Below are 20,957 nucleotides of genomic sequence, written 5' to 3' on the forward strand. Positions count from 1 at the left end.
CTTCTTCTTCTTCTTCTTCTTCTTCTTCTTCTTCTTCTTCTTCTTCTTCTTCTTCTTCTTCTTCTTCTTCTTCTTCTTCTTCTTCTTCTTCTTCTTCTTCTTCTTCTTCTTCTTCTTCTTCTTCTTCTTCTTCTTCTTCTTCTTCTTTCTAATTCAGTCGTAATTTAGCATTACTGTGTTTTTACAGCATAAAGATTGCAATAATATCATTGCAAACACAGTTATTTAATACTGAAGTTCATCATAGTCTGCGGTAACAGTCAACCTTTATAAATCCGTGACTTCAATGCTCATATCTGCTACATTGTGATCATTTTATCGACAAACCAACCATAAAGACAATCCAATAATTGAACTATTAAATTCTACAGTAATGTCATATTAATGTAACTCCAATGGCCTATCTGACACCCTTTACATGGCAAGTCATTACTGAATGTGCTCAGCCTTCACAAATTTTTCTTGTAAATTGTTCTGCCAGTGACTTTTTATTGGTCTATGAAGTTCGCCAAACTCTTGGCTGTCTCACCTCTGCCTCACGTCCAATACAAGAAACCAATATGAGTTTGACCAGTCCTCGCAAAAGGCACACCATGCTGGAGGTAATGGATAGTTTCTGCTCGGCGATATAAACAACTTGGGAGCTATGATTGTGTCAGGGATACTTTCAGTCTGGAACAATGTATCAGTGTGCATTCGGGCCATGCCACCACCAAGTTACTGTGCTTCTATGGGAGGGCGCAACACCGCTGGAAAAATTATATTAGCCCAGGAAGAAATATAGGCCCAGACAGCTTTCACTTTTCTGACATCACACGAGAAATCATAAAATGTGTTTATAGTATATGAGCGTGTGTGTGTTTTTCCACTGTCTGTCTGCAGCCACTCAATTATATATGTCTAAGGAAATTGAAGATTTTTTTATAAACTTTTTTTTATTTTTTAGATTTGATAGAGAGGAATGAAAAACTAAGCACAAAACTTCCTGTGCCCATTCCTATGACTAACCCTTTGTGAGCTCCAATTTAAGGGTCCATTACAAATGTTTTTACAACATGTCTTTTACCATAAGTGCCATAAAAAGTCAATGAAAATATTTCATGCTGAAATTTTTACAGTATTAATTAGTGGCCTAACCTATTAGTTATGGCAGCTGTAACTGGGCTATAAAATCTGTAAAGTCTCCTACAAGGATATCTAGAGATCAATAATGTGCAGAAAATCAACAAATGACTTCAAGTTTCTCACAAAGACATACAGATTGGTCCCTGCCTGTGCTTGGGTTAATGTGTTCTCGTCATCTCCGTGGTGATACAAATGTAGGCCTTTTGCTGCCAGCTTGACCTCTGCAAGGTCACGAGCCCCATCAATTATGTCAACCGGTAAAATGGGCTTCAGCACGCAAAGCAGGTTATATGGAGTGTAAAACATTAGAAAAATGTGTCTGCAACATCAGAGTAACATGTTTGAAGTGACAAAGGAGTGGAGGGGCCAGGACACTCCAAAAAGGGAAGACTACTGACAAGTGATTTTGTTTGAAGGTATTGTAACAACTCAAGTGGGCAGGGAGGTTTTCTATGGGCCACGACGGCACTCCATCTTCTGGCCAGAATACTAGCCAGATAGAAGGACATATGCTTTCCACGGGGTCAAATGAAGCAGAACTCAAAGGCTTTTGTTACGATCCCTTTTGGTGTTGAGAAGAAAAGGCAAATCTGTTGTTGGATGGTAGTCCAATAGGCTCACAAATATCACATAAGTATTCACTGGCCAATTCCTCCCAAAAGCTTTTGACCCTGTCTTACCATGAAGAAAGCAGATTAGGTTAGCTCTAAAGGATAAAAGTTTGCAGAATGAATTAGCCCTGCAGTCGACTGGGTCATGGGATTTATGTATATAATATATATAAACTTGAGAAGGCTCACTCACTGCGCTGGCATCCACCATCCATCACTGGGAGCACTGAGAAGCGCTTTTGGCTAATTCGTCACAATGAAGACTGTGCAGGACAGAGATGTTTGTGATGGGCATGACACTCAAGCACCTTTTGGAACGTTAAAGTCCCCTTTCTCCCCTTTACTCTATGAAAACAGAGTCAAGATTCAAGCCTGATAGCAGATAACCATCAGTAGTTCACTTTCCTGCCAGGAAAAAGCTTTTTGCTGACTGGGCCAAAGCCAGTGCTTTTCCTCAAAAACATGAGTTACAGCATTTAGCATTTTGCACACTGTGCCACATGTCAATTCTTCAAAAATGCTAAACCAATAAAAATGGTTTCAATCTGCACACACACTCACATCGGGAAATTTACTTTTATGGAACAATATTCCTGCAAGCGCTGCAATGAGAGGTATAACTCCTCCATTCTTACATCAGTGTAATTTAGCTTTAGTGCAAATACAGTGTGAATAAAATAAAAGAAATGTAGGAATGAATAACATGCTAAGCCAAGGTCCACAGTAGTTGTATGTTTGAATACCTCTCAGAGAACAGGCCTAAATAAATACTGAATTACTTTGCTGCGAGACCAATGAAAATTACACACATCCCTAGGTCTTTATCAAGGGATGATGTAAACCATAACTAAACAAAATCAGCGCCAACAAGTCAATAGAAGAGGGACCTTTATCACTGCAAATTTATAAATCCAAGTTGCAAAGGCAAAGTTTGGTTGCGCTTACTCCTTACTTTAGCTGTAGTGGAGAACTTGTGAAACATCATGCAATTAAAAAAGTACAAGTGGTTTAGATGCAGTGAGTTTATCATTAAAGTATAGAGGGCTTGGGAATGTGGGACAACAAATGTGTTGTTACTTTGCTCATCTGCATTCTTTGAGCTCCAGGTCATGCATAAAAAAACCCAAGCAATTCTTTTAGTTAAAAAGTGAATCTTCTGAGAGCGGTGATTAAGTCCTATTATTACTGTTGTCATCCCCAGGTTAGCCATGAATAAATAACACTGGAGTCTCTAAGCACACCTGACTTCCACTACGTTAACAGAGCACTGTTTCCCCCCTGTGTGAGTGCTCCCCACCCAGGGAGTCTGATGAGAGCCACTAAGAGGTGTTTATGAGACTGTTAGCCAGGAGAGGATGCCGCCTTGCAGCTCTCGCCCAAATAAAAGAGCCATTTATTACATCCAACATGACCCTCTCATTACACACAAATAGGAATTAATGAGCGCTATATCTGGCACTCCCAGCGGAACAAGGCGGAGCCTGCTAAAGGACTAGCGTTAATTACACTGTCCTACATCTCACCCATTTAAGACAACCCATCAGATACTGCTATCTCTATAAGAAAAGGAGAGGAGTGAAAGTATGTCTGAGAGGATGCTAACGACAACTAAGCCTTAAGAGGCTTTATATTTAGTTAGCAAACACATATGAGTGACTTCATTCAGCTGATATGCTAATCCTATCAGTCAGGGTGTATTGACACTTGGCAATCATTGATGTTCCAAATCAAATTTGACCTATAAATTCAAGAGACTGAAGGGCGAGGGCTGCACATGAAAGCATGCTTTATCTTTGTAAGTTTGCTGAATCTACAATTGACTAATTGGGAGGCATTTACAATAGTTATATACAGTAGTTAAATGGGTATGCAATCAAGGACCACATTTTGCAGAATAAAAATAAATTTGTTTGCAACGTTCAATCCATTTATAAATGTGTTAAATACACAAATATATGTACAATAGGTGAATCCTGACCTTATCTTATCTATTAAGATAAGGTTTATCTTATCTTATTAGCCTAATGCTCCGTCCACACCAAACTCGTTTTGGCGCCTCCAAGGCGTCAGGTTTACATTTAAAATACATGGAGGACGCGCCTCCGGGGGGCGTCAAGATGTCCCGCAGCGCGTCACGCGCCTCCTCCGCGGCGCGTTTTGAGGTTTTTCGCGCTTGGTGAGCGTTTTAACTCCACATCTGGAGATGGGTCCGTGAGCGCCGGCCTTACTGCGACTGCTCACTGCTCCTTTAGGCTGCCCAGCGGCATTGAAGGATGGGTCAAATGCAGAGCATGAATTTCCATTGGGGGATTACTCTGTCTGTCCTGATTGTGTTACAGAAGCCAAGCAAATACTCTATGATCACAGTAGCAAAGCAAGGTGTAATTATTCTATTATAAACCATGACAGGTGTAAATGGGCCAAGCCACAAAACAAACAATGCCATAGAAATTTACTTTTCATTTTAATGAAAAGTTAATAGAAAACAGCATTAAAAGGAGTGCTTTGCTGACAATCCCTTCCTAATCTCTTCCTGTCACACCCGTTTAAAAAGCTATTGAGAGTTAATCTCTTTCTTACCACTTTATTATTTAACATTACACAATTTTATAGTATTTTTTCCTGCAGAATTAACTTAGTTTGTTGCATTGCTGTTGACAAAGAAGGCTTTGACGTGTTTAGCGTTGGGTGTTATTGATACTTATTTCTATCTATGGTAAGTTCAGGGTTAAATATCTCAAAACAACACAAACTTTGTTCTTTATATAGTATAAAAAGGTCCCTGTGTTAAAACATGGCCTTAAGAGGCTGAGGGTTAAATCAATGACAAACAATCCTCAATAACAACACCGCTATCAACCAGAGGCTTAAAAAAATGTTCTCAAATACTTTTATTTTCGTAAACTTCCTTCCACCTCTGATTTTGTTCACCGGAGCCTTGTAACAGATTGCAACAATTGCTACTTCCACCAACGAAAGTTTCTGATGAAAGAAGCTGTGATTATACATTTAATATTCAGTGTGATCATGTTGAAGCGAAACATATACATCGAACAGGTTCAGGTTGTTTTCGTTGCTTTTAGACTCTGATCATTGTCATAGAATTTCCCCTCTCTTCCTCTTTCCACCAGCTCTGACACCGCACTGCCTGGAAGAGTAAACAATTACACCTGGATCAAAGTGTTCGAATAATTATATGTCAAGAGCTGGTTAGCGCTAATGTCTGTAGTCAGCCGCAGGAGGGGCGGACTTTTGCTGCGAGATGCTCTTGAAATCTCGCTTTCATCTTTTTTATACTTTTCCCCACCATCAAGGCACTTTTCTGAGCGCACGCTACTTCTTTGCATCTTCTCTGAGTGTTGGTATGACACAGGAAGAAGCTATGGGCCCCGCAGCTAACCCCCGCCGTCCGCGCTGAATGCGATTAAGCCAAGCGGTGATTAATCTGGGTTGCCCCATAATTCCTCTTTACCACTTTAATGGATGTTATCTCCCCTCCTCTGAAGCCTTATCTTGCTGATCGAGGCCAAGGATGAGAGAGAAAAAGAGGAAGAAAAAAAAAAAAAGAGGAAGGGGTATAGCTCTGAGTGGTGAAGATTCAAGGGGGGATCACGCGCCAAATCCATACAGCGGCAAGTAAATGAATAAGTAAGTAAATAAGTCAGTAAATAAATAAACGCGGGGATTGAGGGAGCGGCTAAGAGGATAAGGCAGATCAGTCTCTGTAAAGTGCTCATTTGTTTTCTAAGAAGACGAGACAAGCCGCCTTCATAGCTCGTTGATACTGTGTAAAAAAATAAATAAAAGAAAAACACTGTCAACATCACAATTCAGACACAAACAAAATAAATTATCCAAAACCGGTGTCAATAAAAGCTATCCCGCCCACTTTGTTTTTGTGAGGGCGTATGCCATATACTAAAGCTGACAGTCGGGAACAATAACAGCATAGGATGTGTTTGGAAGAAGAGCAAATGACAGTGACGTCAAGCAGCAGCATTGTTTTATTGGCGGTTTACACGCCGTAGCCATAGGGCGGACAGAAAGTCAATGATGGCTAAGTTCCTCTAATACGTTCCAAATTTAATCATCCCCTGGCCTAAACAAGTCAGCTCGGGTCTATTGTTACGATAAACACGGTGTACCTCTCCACACCTTCGCTCGCAAAGACAATGGCTTACATCCTGTGATTGAGAAATAATTACACACATACGCTATGATGAATTGTTTTAATCATTTCGAGTGAGAAAGTGCTCCGCCAGGAATTGCGTTAAAGAAGAAAAGATGAGCCGGTGGAGGGCATTGTGCTCTAACAGACAGTAATGTATAGTAAAACACTATCAACTCTGACAACAAGAGCAATTACAAGCAATTGTGTGTGCATCTGCTGTAGGTGTCTGACTCGGTGCATTCTCGACTGTCTCCACTGCCTTGGACAAACTTGGAAGGACAAGCCAAACTTTTTCATGACAAAAATATGGTTATAAAGTTTTTATTTTGTACAATGTTAAGTATATTTAGAGGGCAACAGTAGAATAGTATTATATCAAGTGTATCAAATGATCTATTAATCCATAAACCCAATAATACCCAAACTGTTTTATCCATTCCTTGAGACTGAAGCAGTGTTATAGAATCTTTTAAAGCAGTAAGTAACTTGTTTACCTCAATAAATCCTTTTCGTAGTCCCTCTGGGGGCAATACAAGTGTTAATGGGATGAATGGGGGGGTTCATCTCCCCCTGGTGTCTCTGACTAGAAAACCACACTGGCAACTTTGCTGCTTCCGGGTAGGAGTCACCAATACACACTAATGGCAGCACAAAGAAGAAGCTAACAGGCTAATGGGCAAAGCTAACTGCGGGCTCTCTCCCTTTGCCTTTTCTGTCAGTGTATTATTTACTCTGACGGACAATTAATGAGTAAAAAAAACACTTATGGCCTCTAGGGGTATGAGTTACATACTACTGCTTTAAAACACCATGGATCTATTACTTCTTCGAAAACAATATTCTTTCTTAAACTTTCTCTATGTAGAAAACGAGTTATCTTGCTATTTTTATTACGAGAAGCAAAATAGCCTGATGCAACAAATATTGCAAAGGGGTTTCCAGCCCGCTTAAAACAAAAACAAATACAAGCTCTATGTCGTGTAGCAAGCTGATCATAACACGCATGTATTTATTAGCCCACAAACCGTAGATTTTTATCCTCCCATGTCTGTTTATGTACATTAATGCCTGTGTAGGACTCGAGTCGAGGAGTGACGGGGTTAAAGCTGTTCGTCGCTCTTTGTTCCGCGCTGGCTTATAGTGCGATGTTGTGGAGAGATTCTGTCACAGACAAACCTCTGCGGGATTCCATTCACTGGCGGTGTACATCTTTAGGTACAAAGCTGCAGGCTGCACTGGCTCCAGGTAACATAAACGCTCCCTTCAAGCCACCGCGTATCTGCCCATGAAAATTCTCTAAAGGGGTTTAAGCATTTAAGCACAACACTATCAGGCAATGCCGAAAAATTCAGCTTACCCTGTTGAATAGGGACTTCAAAGAGAATTGCAAAATACCTTCCCACCGTAACACTTTCTCCCCATCTCTCTCCTACTCCATCGTCTCGCGGTACTATTCATTTTATATTTCAATACACAAGCAACGGCATAATGTAAAATGTATTATCAGCTGTATATTTCCGTTTTAAGAAGAATAACAATAATCTTTGGGTAATTTCGTTTTTATACAGCTTTTGCTAAATAGGTACAGCATGCAAGCAAATACAGAACGGCAGGTAAACAAGGCTGTGGAATAATGAATGTGTGGATTAGAATGAATGTCACAGTAGCCAGTTATTTCAACAATAATTCATTTTATTTGGTTGATGGAACAGAACAATTTTCCAACTTCACTCCACTTCAAAATATCAGCATCTTCATGGTGGCTGAACTTCAGACGACCAAATGAGCTTGACCACTGATCTCCAAGAAAAGGAAAAGATTTGGAGGAGGAGATAGATTGTCAAAAAGAAAAGGTCCTCAATTACGCCAACAAAATACTGAGGGGCCTGACCATGGTGATACACAGGTTTACAAAAGCATCTCAAACTGCGATGGCAAAAAAACAGAGAGGAGGATGTGAAGTTGCACTCCCGGAACATTTACATTTGAAGGAGGAACTAAACCAAAAAGTCTTCTGAGAAGGTGTACCAAATGAGGGATGAACTTCAGAAGACCAGGAAGGAGCACAAAACTCAAATGAGTTTGACTGCTGACCTCCTAGAAAAAAATAAGCAGGAGGAGGAGGAGGAGACTGATCAGAGTTGAAGAATTTGCCAAGAAAGTGGAAACTGAAAGTGGCACAAACTTGGTGATGCTCAAGCTTCACTATCTGCCAAAAAACTAAGAAGTTCTGCAATAAAAGTTGGAAAACCTCAATAAGCTCAGAGAGAGGGACAGTGTTTGACACCAAAGAAAGGTGGAAGGAGGCCCAATCCAAAAGGTTCAAGATGAGCACTCACCGGCACAAATAGGGGGTCTGATTCAATCACGGACACCTGTGCTCTGGAGTACAACACCGGCCACTCCACGAAAAAGAAAATTGGATGACTTTGGAAACGGGAATCTAGGTCGATAGTACCTCTGGGGGTAACGACGAAGTGTTAATGGGATGATTGGTGTCTCTGGCCAGAAATCCACAATTGCAACTTCCCTGCCACCGGGTAGGAGTCACCAATACACACTAATGGAATCACGAAGAAGAAGCTAACAGGCTAACGGGCAAAGCTAATTGTGGGTTAGCGCCACTTAAACAGTATTTACAGCCAAGTTTGAGTGAAAAAAATGATTTGTTGTGTAATTGGATGTACAAGATCCCTCTATCCCTTTGTCTTTTCTGTCAGCGTAGTATTTACTTAGTTAATTGGTACTGCTTTAAATAGGTAGTTTTTAGATACAATTACCAGGTTGCTAGGAGTACACATTCAGGAAACAGTAAAACAAACTAAAATTAATGAGCCAGAAAAAATACAAGAGGAACTTAAAGATACTGTCGCAAAGAGGAGAAAACATCCCGCATGAAAGAGTCTGTTGAGCTTAAACAAAATAGCCAAGATGCAAAACTGAAGGGAGGAGCTGCAGGACCATGGTGCCACCATGGTGGACAACAAGGTGGCCAGGAGAGGGGAGGAGACCATTCTACTGCATGAGATGGCCAGCGTAATGAAGCAGGAGCAGAAACCGGCTAAGTGAAGGGATTAACAACTTGGGAAACAATCTTTTACAATCAAGATTCAGATCTCAGTGAACTTTTTAAATTTGCCCAGGATTATCAACTTCTAAACTAATACGATATGACACCTTACATTTCAGAACATGTTGATATCTAAGTTTTTAGACACACCAAAATCCAATGGTGACAACAAAATGTGGTTGTTTTCAAAGGACATTATATCAACTAAATAAGTAAAGCCTTTGCAATAACACTTAACTGAAATTTCAATTTCAATCAGTTGGGGATAATCGAGTGGCACTATCTTGGGCTATACTGACGCATTAAACTAAATTACATTTTCCGAGTCCAAGCTCCGGTTTCTATCCAGGTAACAGCTCATATTGACTGTCACTGAAGGATAAACTAGTGTGTGGCTACGCATTTACTTTCACTGTTCACACATGGACAGACAGCGTAGCACAACCCCCAACGCACAAACCAGCACGGCACTTGTGTGTGCCAATTCGCTTCCACAGAGAATATAATAAATCTATAAGCCTATTTGCATGGTATAGACTTAAAAATGCAAAACAATATGATGCATAAACATTGTGTGATTGAAAATAAGAGCATAATAAATGGTTTCATAATGAGCAATAAAAGAGGGTCTTTAAACAGTTTACTGCTTAGTTCACAGTTATAATTAATCTGGCTTCCATGTGTGCATATAAAGTGGGTATAAAATTGCCTGGGTATGTGAGTAAAACAGCAAGTGAAGGAGAGAAAATATGCTGGTAAACCTATTCGACATGATTCAGCTGTGGCCTTTTCGCCAGCAAACGGACCCCTTTTTCCTTCTAATCTAATCAATATGGCCAGCTCCCCAAATAATACATTACAAAAAAATGCTCCATGAAATTATTTACAGTGAAGCACACACTAGAAACCATAACATTTATAATGTTTTACAAAGCCATCAAATAAGTGGAGAGGGGATTAATTGCCCCAGCCCGACCTTAAAATAATTATTTTGAGCGGTGCAACTCTAAACTCCAATGAAATTGATACACTTTGATAATTAGATTCTTGGCACTGACCCGCTGAAGTCAATAAAGGTTATTAAGGCCAATTGCTGTCTAAACGCATTACGGGCAGGGTAAACTGTCCGTCGGAGGCCCCTCTACTCCAACGCCAATATGATAATCCATTCTCCGTCCTGGGGGTTTCTTCCCTAGCGTCTGTGTCTCCACTCTGCCATACAAAACCAGATTGGATTCGCTTAACCTTTCCAGGACTTTGATCAAATGAGCTCACAAGGCAATAACATTTACATTGACCCCCCAGCCCTCCTCCGCCCAACACACACAAGCCCTTCCCCACCTCCTGTGTGTCTACAGTCTGTCCCTACTGCGCACTCGCCTCCTTCGCCCCTCGCAGCCACTCTTCACACGCCAGGTCAATAACCTAATCAGCTATCGATGGCACCCGGGCTAGTCAGTGTATGATTGCAGTGCAGCCCCTCCACAGCAGCCCCCAGATTGTTTCCGGAGACTGTTATTAAAGCGAGGGAAGGAGATGAAATGGCCACTAAGCGCATCCTCTATTATATATAGAGAGCCCATACTTTGTCACACAATGAGGGGGGAAATATGTCATCGCGGAAATGTGTAGGTATATGACCAAACCATTGGGAAACACAACGTGACAGGCTGGGTTGCACAGAGGAGAGGGAGACACGGCCCTCGTACCACTTCCTGTTTTGTACATCTTGAAGTATACAAATGTATTCACGTGTGCATATCCCGTTTATTATGAAAGTAGATTAATTTCCTTGATATGCGTTGAAAAGGTTTCCATCTAGGAGCCACGTTCTCCTGTCAAATGAGGAAGAAACCGTTGCAGGAGAACAAGAGAAAGAAGGAACATAAAGAGAAAAGGAAGAAGCCAAAGAGAGACGGAGTGCATTGAAATCTCTTTGCATCCACGGCGGCTTTTGAAGTTGCGAGATGAACGGCTACAGAAGTCAGAAAAGTGACAAATTAGGGAAAAAGCTGTACTGTGCAAGCGGCGCGGCTAAATCAATTAAAGTCACGCCGAGTGCATACATTAACATCAATGGTGCGTGCAAAGCCACACACACACAACACACAGGACAGGGGGAAAAAAAGCTCTCGGGCCCACCGCTGTCGTTTCTCCCCACCGCATTGAAGAGATAAAAAAAAAAAAAAAAACACCACAGCGGTATTTAAAATATTCTGCATAAAAACCAAGGCTCTCTGTCTATTGTCACTCAGGCGGAAGCTATTCATTGTTGCTAGTTTAAAGAAATGTCACCGGTGTATGATCATGGTGATAGCAGTGTCCTGAGGGAGAGCAAGGCGTCAAGATGGAGGCTTCTGAACGGACTTCAGCACCCGCGCTCGCCCGGGGAGAGAAGGAGCCTTTAAGGTGAAGCCTATGGACCTGCCTATAGACACAGTCCAAGATTATGCAGGAGCCCTTTGTTTAAAATCAGCCATCATGCCCGTTATGGCGCGAGAGCGAAGGAGTGGACCTATTTTGTCTAAGATATTCATTTATTTATTTGATGCATTTTATCAGAATGTCATTCAAATGGAAGGGTGAGCATTTGCATGACAACAGGCTGAGCTGAAGGGAGAGGGCCCCAGGGATAGACAGTATCCATAAACAGGAGCCTGCCCCCCCTCTCCATATCTCAATATTCCTTCAACAAACTAGCAAATGCATACATAGGCCAGCGCATCCCATAACGCCGTGTGCTAAATATGACAAGAAAGGACTTACTGTTAATATTATTATTTTGGCGGGAATACACCGTGTTTTTATTGCTACAGTCTGACGCACAGTAAAACATGGTGTAATTTTATAAACTCCATTGAAGATACAGATTTTTTATTATCTTAAAATATCCCGAGTAAAATCAGATTTAACAACATATAATAAAAAAAAGGGGGGGGGGGGGGGGGCGGCACGCTGGAATTAAAATAAACTCCAAGCGAGGCGGGGAAAGACAATCGAATGAAAATAAACCTCATATGCATTTAGCAGGTCATAGATATTCCTCTGAATGAGACCGTCAGTCGCCGGGCTCCAAAAATGTAAAAATATGAGCTAGACGTGACCTGTAAAATTTAAATGCCTAAAAGTAATCACAGGAATTGTGTTTTAATCTAACAGCAGCCCAGTAGCCCGAGCTATCCAAAGCAATGAGAGGCGGGGGGGAATCTATAAGTCCCATCTATGAAGTGCTTTTCCTCAGGTCGATGCATGTATGTAAATATTGCTTGTGAGAGCAATAATGCTGCCTTTCATCACAATAGTGAATCATTATATTTATGCATCCGCCGGTGTTATTATTTTTGCGCGGGTTCGATATGCATTTGTGCGGAGGGAAACAGTTGCTTTTGATGCTATTTGAATAATTGAGTTGGGTATAAATCAATAGCAGATATAACGTATGGTTCAATTTGGTTTAACAACAGCAAACGGTATTTGGAATAAAGTCTTTTGTTGTTTCAATGTTATAAATTATGGGGAGCAATACGGACTAACAACGCAATTTATTTGAGTTCTGGTTTTGGTTAACAACATAATGCACAAATTAAAATGCTCTGAATTCACATAAATAAACAGTATTCATCTATAAATACTAGTTAAAATTTGTTTGTATAACAAAAATCTTAATAATCGTTAAACACTGTCCAAAATTATACATACAAGTTGCTTTATGGTAAAATTAAGTAAATAACTAATACATAAAGAAATCACCAATGCATGTGTCCTTACAGGTTACAAAATTCAGGCTGTAACAAATGTGTTCCTTTATTTTCTATTTTGCTTTTCTATAAATAGTATAACACTGTACCAAAATTGTAATCTTTATCAGCTCAGGTATATGATTGCAGACCCAGGTTGCCTATTAGAAAGTGATGGCAGTTCAAAAGGGAAAAAAAGGCTTCACTTTTAACCACTGCCCTTCACTAAACACATAAATACGGGTCCGAATTGCGCACTTCATCGAGGGCCTTAAGGTGCAGCTGGAGTTTGAACCCCCGCTCCTCCGCACACCGCGCACACACACACACGCGCACATACCCTCATATACTCGGGCTGTTTCTAGCGCGCGGAGAGGAGAGAGTGAGCGAGCCGCGCAGTGCACTTCTCCTCCAGCCTCCTGTCTTTATCCCCGCCTGAGCATTAGATGTGATTACTGCTCAGCGGCCGACACTGACAGAGACAGAGAGCTCCCCGAGACAGCAGGAGCAGGGCCCGGGTGAACGGCGGCGTGGAGGAAAAAGCCGGGGAGAGAGGCAGAGATTGCTGAGATGCTGTGCTATACAGTGATGCAAGAGTGCCCCCTGCTGCTTGCTGCGAGCCTGGGTCATAAACACGCTCGACAGACTCTGCTCTTTGGAAAGGACACAATGGTACAGTGTGTACACCGCAACTATGATTAAGGTATCATAATAATCTGTCTTATTGTGAGTGATTTCTTTATAGTGGTGTTGAACTAAATCCCGCTCGCCCGCATGCCCGTATTAAAGGTTGGATGAGGCTTCAATTAGAAAGCATGACACACTCTTGATAATGCGTTGTGGCAAGTAGTTAGACAATATATCATGTCGTTTTACACAGCTATTTTGCTTAAGGGAAGATTTTTTTGTCCTGCAAGATCATAAGGTACTTTGCAAAAGAGGCACAAGTGAAAGCATGTTTCAAATTAATATGAGATCTAAAAATGTTAATGTGTCCTACTTCAAAGAGTCTAGGAATTTCTGTCATCATGTTGCAGTAATTGTATAAAATGATAGCTGTTTGCATGAAATCACATACGAAACACTAATATGTCTGTGTCTGAGTCGGCCTACCATAGTTTCCAAAAGCCTCCAGTCGCTCTCCAGCTGCTCCATGGGTCTGCTCCACCATCTGCAGAAGCGAGTGTAGCGCCTGCCTTGGAACCAGTACTGCCGCAGCCACTCGAACTCCACCTGTATGTGCACCAAGCATATAAAATATACACAAATAAATACGCTTCTTGAAGTATTCTTAAAATAAAACATTTTCAAATAAAGGCAACACAATTCAAAACAGTCTAGAAACAAAGTGATGTGTACCAGTACTGTGACATTATTAAACTCTCTACTGTTAAACTATTATGAAACTGAAAATAAGTGCTGAGAAAATGTCAATAAATAAGATAGAAAACATCCTTAATTTATGTGTTGTGTGTTCAGTTATGGCAGGTTGTATACTGGGTTGCTCTGTTTGATTCAGAATTTAATTTATGTCTGGGTAGTGTTATTAATTTAATCAATGTTTAAACAATATCATATAGATATGATATTGTTGTTTTATTGTTGTTTTATTGTAGACATTTTTATTGTTGTTTTCAATAAAAATGTCCAGAAATTGTGTCCGTCTAAAAAGACAACAAATGTAGACTACTCTGAATACAAAGTAAAGTCGGTTGCCTCACCAAACTGAGTGGCTGCACAGACAGAGCGCACCTGAAAGCTCCGCCCTTCTCTTCCTCTGCTCTTCCTCCACATCCCTCCCCTTCTCACCATTTTCCTGTACGTCTGGAAATGACAGTCTCTGCTGCCGAGCCGCTCCTCCACTGGGAGTGTTTTTGTTTCCTGTGCTTTTGAAGTGCTGATTTAATCCTCGCAAGGATGCCTCATGTAGCCAGGTGTGGCCTATCTCTCCGCTAAGTGCGTCTGCATGTTTATGTTTATGCCGTAGCACTAGCATGCGTATGAGAGTGTATCTGTCTGCACAGGTGTGTGATCCCCTTTGTTAGCGTCTACGTACTCTGCCACTGTGACTGTGAGTGTCAAAGATTGCCCCAATTGCCGCCACCAGGAAAGTAAAGCCTTTAGTTGCCCACCCCCAAAACGTCCTACAAAGCATCATCCACCCAAAACAATGCATGTTGCATTTCTGTCTGACGCAGACAACTGTACAACACAGAATCCACTTGCATAAAGGGGTCTGTATCAAGAAAGGACAAAGAGAGCTATTGTTATTTTCTGAAAACTATTTTGTTTACTGCACGAAACAAAGCAGTGCAAATCCCTTCTGGAGCTGCAGAAATGTCACAACAAGGTTCAAGTATGTGCTCTACACACGTTGTGCCATTGTTGTTTGGTAATTATTTTTTATACTTTTTTCTCTTTTTCTAATAATACAGCTAATTGGAGAATGTGTTTTCAATCGATTTTAATAGTTGTCATTTAAATGTTTTAGATGTTTTATTTTTGTTTAAAAAGAAGTATTAAAATAAAGAGTAGCAAAGGTATTTCAAAAAGAAGCCATGTGGACAAGTTCCCCATCTTTGGAGATTAATAGTAAATAATGATAGGATTTGAACCCATGTTGTTGTAATTACTCACAAATAATAAACCAACACATCACTTTCCTTTACAATTATCAGACGTTTTAAAGTGTTAAGTCCAGTCAATAAGCAACCTGCATTTTAGTTTCCACAATCGGAAAAACAATCTCAATAGTGGCAGCATTGGTTGAAGCAGTACACAGAATCATCCTGCCATTTGCTTTCAAATGCTCTGATCACAGCGGGGATGACATGCAAGGACTGGGGCATGTCAGGAAGAATACACAGCCAGTGGCAGTGCTCAGCAGCCCCTCAGTCATTCCATACAAGCCACCCTTCAAAGAAATGTCATCCTTTATGGTCCCTTCAACACTCTCAAAATCCACTCCCCTTCGATCACTACAGCTCAAACACACAACAAAGCCCGGAGAGCCGATATCGGACATCCCTTCCCCTCTCTCTGTCCCTCCTACTATCCCTCTGATTGTCCGCCTGTCCTTTAGTGAGGAGGATCTGACCTGTGTCTCCACTTTAAGTTGACATGGCTGCTTGTCCCCTACTGCGCATAGACACAGCCGACCCAAAGCAAAGCATCCAAAGGCACGGAGAAAAGCAGTCGCTGTGGCATTTGGAGCCTGGCCACCCAGCTGTGCTTTACCAAGAGAGGAACCCAAACTAAATGTCACCTTACCCACGCAGACCGAGCCAAAACTTGTGAGAAAGAGAGAGCGGTTGTTAGGGCTAGTTTTTCTCTCAGACGGCATGGCTGTGCGAGAAGGGAGCGAGTGGTTCCCCTGCGGCACTCGCTGTCATCTCTCCAGGTGATGGACATACTAACTACACATTAGGCCTACATTAGATGGCCGGCCACCCGCACGGCAACTCTGGAGTTAAAGCAAGCAGCGGCCTTTTCTCCATTTAATGAGGCACATTTTTTCCAAACCTTCACAGTATTCCCACAGCGGGTCAAATCAATTTCCGGACCGGAGCCCTGAGGTGGGAACTGATGAGAATAGGATCGATCCCACTCTGCCCTCCTCTGTTTACTTTTTCTCTCACTTCAGTCTGGAAAAGTGGTCCCCCAGACTCGCTGTAAAAACAGCACATTTACTCATGAAACTGCCACTGTGGAGGGCACATAAGCAAACACTATTAAGCGTCTTTTTCTTTTTCTTATAGTGACATAAAGGGCATATGGCTTATACAATCCATCATACATGACAAATTATTGTCAACATTATTCAATAATAAAATAATTAGATTTCTATTTAATTATAAAAGCGATGACGTTTGCTCTTAAAATATGAACTACAATGCAGATAATACATTGTAAAGATGCCCAGTATTATCATATTACCTAAATATCAGAACATTGTACAACTGTATTATTTTAATGGCCATGCAAGTACTCATTAAATGCAATTATGCAGATGACATGTAAGTAACAACTGTAAACAATTTTGAAAGACAAAAAGCACAAGCATTCTGAGTTTCACTGACAGGATTACAATGACATCTGAGACTAAAACCACACAGCAAGTGCTCTGAAGACAAGCAAAGACCTAGGAGCCTGGGGAGATACTTTGGCCCAGAAAACAGGACACTACAAGGTCAGACACTACTGTTTCTGCACAGTTTACTTTCAGTCTGAACATGTGGGAAAAGAGCGTCCCTCCCTTCAATATTTACTGTGGGGGACTAGCATCATTAGAGGGGTCCCTTAGGGCACTCTGTCACACACCCACCTGGGAAGTGACACAGTGGCTTTAAATGAGACAAGACATTTGCGTCTGAGATTAGCATTTCAAAGCCAAACATGCGCGGGGCCGTGTGGCAATGCAGTACAGTACATGTCCCCCATCTTTTCCAACTAAAGGGGGCGAGATTAAAAAAGGAGGCTATGAGGGCCTGTGCTTTACAAACAGGTGGGATGAGGAGTTTTCTTCATTTTTGTGGAGGTTTCCCTTGAGCTGCTACTTTGACCTGACATTCCACCACATCCCCAAACAGCCAGCCTCAGAAGGTAACGCTCTGCTTCATCATCATCAGACCTTCCCACATCCTGTGACAAGTCAACCTCTTCCTCCTCCTCCCTCCTGCCATTGCACCATGTTGCACTGCATCCATGGCACGTCACCAGGTGCAATCTGGCTGTTTAGCACTTCTTAAGGAATGGCCCATAAGGTGGTGTTCAGGTCAGCCTGCCCGTGCGTCTCAGGCTTGTTCACTTCTTGGTTGTCCATGTCAAACACGACCCGCGCAATATGCACCCGCCAAGCACCAAAGTGGGCCGCCATCATAAATAACTCCAGCAACAATACATCATTTAAGTGTGTGTTCGTTCTCGTGGGCAACTCAAAACAAATGGCCACATCGATCATTGCGAGTGCCAGGTAGCGTAAGCTCGGACCCCAGAGAGCCCCCTCCTACTTAAACACTTGCGCATACAAACGCACACCTGCTCTTTTATAAATAGCAAATAAATAAAGCAGCCTTATGTGGCACAGGCCAACATGCAAGCTTAGCGAGAACTGTGCTCCTCTTGACACTACTCCCCTTATTGTTTGGTGGTATTGAATAATTAATATGGTGTACAACCTTTAAACAACCTTAAGTCAGACTCATCTGTCATGGCTCCCTACTGTGGGTCTGGGTGCTAGCATCATCCAAGATGTGCGCTGTGAGGCCAAGGATGCAAAGGGGAGAGGTGAAGTTCTACATTAACTGCTGGCCTGTGGCAAGCCAACACAGGGGGCTGGTTAAGGCGCAGACGGCCTTCGTGTTGCTCTTTGTTAACCTCGCTCTATCCCTCAGAATCCCAAGCCAGCATCACTCATTGTTGTGTGTGAAAGGGGTTAGTGAACGGAGCAGGGCATGATTCCATCTTTAGATAACATATGGAGTCGCTATTGCGTTACAATCCATCACAGGTGAGGACAAATTAGAGCAACCTGGACTTCCTATTGGGAGGCATTACCGAGAGTAACAACAACCTGGTCATAAAAGAAGTTAGAGAGCGTCCATAGGATACACTGTAATTTAACTGCATTGATAAAGTAAAACTGTAAAACGGAAATCCAGTGCTACTTACTGTATTTCATTTTTATTTAACTTAAAAGCTACAAACTGGTAGCGTATTTGTTTAGTAATGTATTCACGTCCAATAACACATGTTAAGTCACAGGTGAACTTGTTGGCTTGTGTGAACATGCCTCATTGTGAATCTCCTCACAGAGCTGTAGAGTGGTGGGCAGAAGGGCCAGCAGGCTGTGGGAGCCAGTCTCCGGGTCTATGCGCAGGTTGGACAGAGCCTCCTGACACCGCGACTGGATGTAGGTCAGTGTCCCTTTCGAACACTGATGGGAAGAAACGAGATGTATTTAAACCAATACGTGTGACTGTATATAACTGAGTTTTTGAAGATATAAATGTAACAAACATATTACAGTTTGATCATTTATTACAATAATTTTATTTCATTTAGCTGCTTCATAAATATTCCAGTACAGTAAATGCAATCCATGGTTAATTAGACACTGTTTATTTAGACCATTGGTCCCCAACCTCACATACCCCTTGGACATTTTTTTTTATTCTTAAGTACCCTCAACATCGAGATTGTTAACAGTTAATTAGAAAACGATCAAGTAAAGGCCAGATTGTTAGCTAAGACATTGTATAAAAGGCTGTCAAAATCATACTCAATACTCAATAATCAAGAGAAGTTTCAACTTCTTTTTAAATCTGAAATAAGTACCCTGCTTGCGTACCCCCTGGGTCCCCATATCAACATAATATTTTTGTAAAAAAATAAACAAATCTAAAAATTAGGGCTGCAACAAACGATTATTTTGGTAATCGATTAATCTATCGATTATGTTTACGATTAACCGATTAATCGCTTGGCTGTGAATGGTGTAGGAAAATTTTATTTTTTCAATTTTTTACCTCATAAATCTAAAGTGCGGCCACTTGAGGACATGTTGATGGAGTAAACTTAAAGTGAATGTTTGTTGAAGGCTCTTAGTGCTAATTCTGCTTTCTGATTGGATAGGTTTTCATTAAAAATACACAATTTTCATGTCATTTTTGCTCTATTTGAGTCTATGTTTACTAGATAACGATTAATTGATTACTAAAATAGTTGTCAACTATTTCAATAATCGATTAGTTGTTTCAGCCCTACTAAAAATATGATTGATGAAGTCATGTTACTTTGATCGATAAAAAGAGAGTCAACTTGGTTTTTATTCACTTTATATATAACTAAAACAAAGCAAAACAGAACAAAATAAAGCAAATTCTTATTATCATTATTTTTTGCCGCGGTTGTAGTACACTCTCTGAACAAGCACACACAAAAGTCACAATGTTTTATGTTTTACCATTGTTAAATTTGCTACAGATGGTTGTTTGCTGTTGCGTGGCACTGACCCCATTACTAAGGCCAAATGACCAGACAGCTTGCCGGCTACTTTTAGACAAGTTGGCTTCTCACCTCGGCCACTCTGTGTGTGGAGCTGAAACGCGCAGTGTCTCCGGCAAGGACACAGTGCTGATGGGTGGTGTTCAGGTCATCTGGTAAACACAGCAAGAGAAAATGTCAAGCATAGAGAATTATCAGTTAAAACACTGAAGAAAATGTCACAGTCGACAATGAGCTTAAAGTGTTTCAGTGTGTGTTTCAGTCTAAGAAATGTAAAGGCAGTGAATTAAAAAGTCATTTGGATGCAAAGACAAATAAAAAGTGGGGCATGAATGAACATGACAACTAAATCATGTTGTACTCCCAGACAGATTGCACTTGGTCCAGTCTTGATTCAAATAGACTGAGCTGCATTGTACCATAATTTTAATTACCAAACAAAACCAGATAGTGCTCAATCTGTCAAGATGGAGGACCCACACCAGCAAACATTTGTCCAATATCACAGGAGCTTTACACGGAGGCCTTACTGCTGTTTCCAGTGTATCCCTCCATGTGTTTCTTTGTGTGTATAGATGTTTCGCAGCTCTGCCATTATTTGCCTCATACCAATAATTAATTTAGCCATGACAGGGCTGTCATTCACAGCACATGTGCATATTTACACCCGCCTTGAGCAAGAGTACACTGGCTAATGCCTGTGATTTGAAAGTCAAACAGCCAAATGCTTTGGAAGGAAGATATTATTGTTTGGTGGAAGGGGAAAAAGATGGTGACAAACAAAACAACTTGCCGGTGTTTTCTTCACCCTGATGAGATTGTGAAGGATTACGTCTCTGGGCAGAATTACTCTGCGTCTTTAAAACTGTTTATATCCAATAACAAATTATCTCCATCAATCTGCTCTTTTCTTGGCGCGTCTGATGCGTCAGTGAGATCAGGAGGGAGTAGAGGCAAACTCGATAACTGTAATAAATATTTATCTTTCTTTCAACCCCTGCGCCTGCTGCCACTTGTCCTCCTTTTCCAGGAAGCAGGCTTTTAAATATATTGGGTCAACTCTTTAGCTTCAATCCCCCTGTGCATTGGGAGCTGGAAATCAGATTATTGAACAGGCCCGGTGTCAAGACTTGCATTGTTCTTTTTTAACCACTGAAATTCCATTTGGGTGGAAATGATGGTGATTCAATTTGCCTCCAGCAGCTCAGACATTAGCAGTTCAAAGGGGGCAGTCGGCG

The 20,957-nt window shown here is 41.3% G+C and overlaps 1 protein-coding gene across 1 annotated transcript in view; it reads right to left on the reverse strand.

The window, feature by feature from the left end:
- Positions 1-20,957, reverse strand: part of fto (FTO alpha-ketoglutarate dependent dioxygenase) — a 112,490-nt gene that overhangs the window by 67,572 nt on the left and 23,961 nt on the right. Inside the window, exons 5-7 of the mRNA XM_079554477.1 lie at positions 19,792-19,871; positions 18,506-18,649; positions 13,828-13,947 (exon numbers count right to left, since the gene is read on the reverse strand). Of these exons, the coding sequence (XP_079410603.1) occupies positions 13,828-13,947; positions 18,506-18,649; positions 19,792-19,871 (344 nt within the window). The remainder of the gene's footprint in view (positions 1-13,827; positions 13,948-18,505; positions 18,650-19,791; positions 19,872-20,957) is intronic.

This window comes from Gobius niger (assembly GCF_951799975.1).
Source record: "Gobius niger genome assembly, chromosome: 4".
Taxonomy (NCBI): Eukaryota; Metazoa; Chordata; class Actinopteri; order Gobiiformes; family Gobiidae; genus Gobius; species Gobius niger.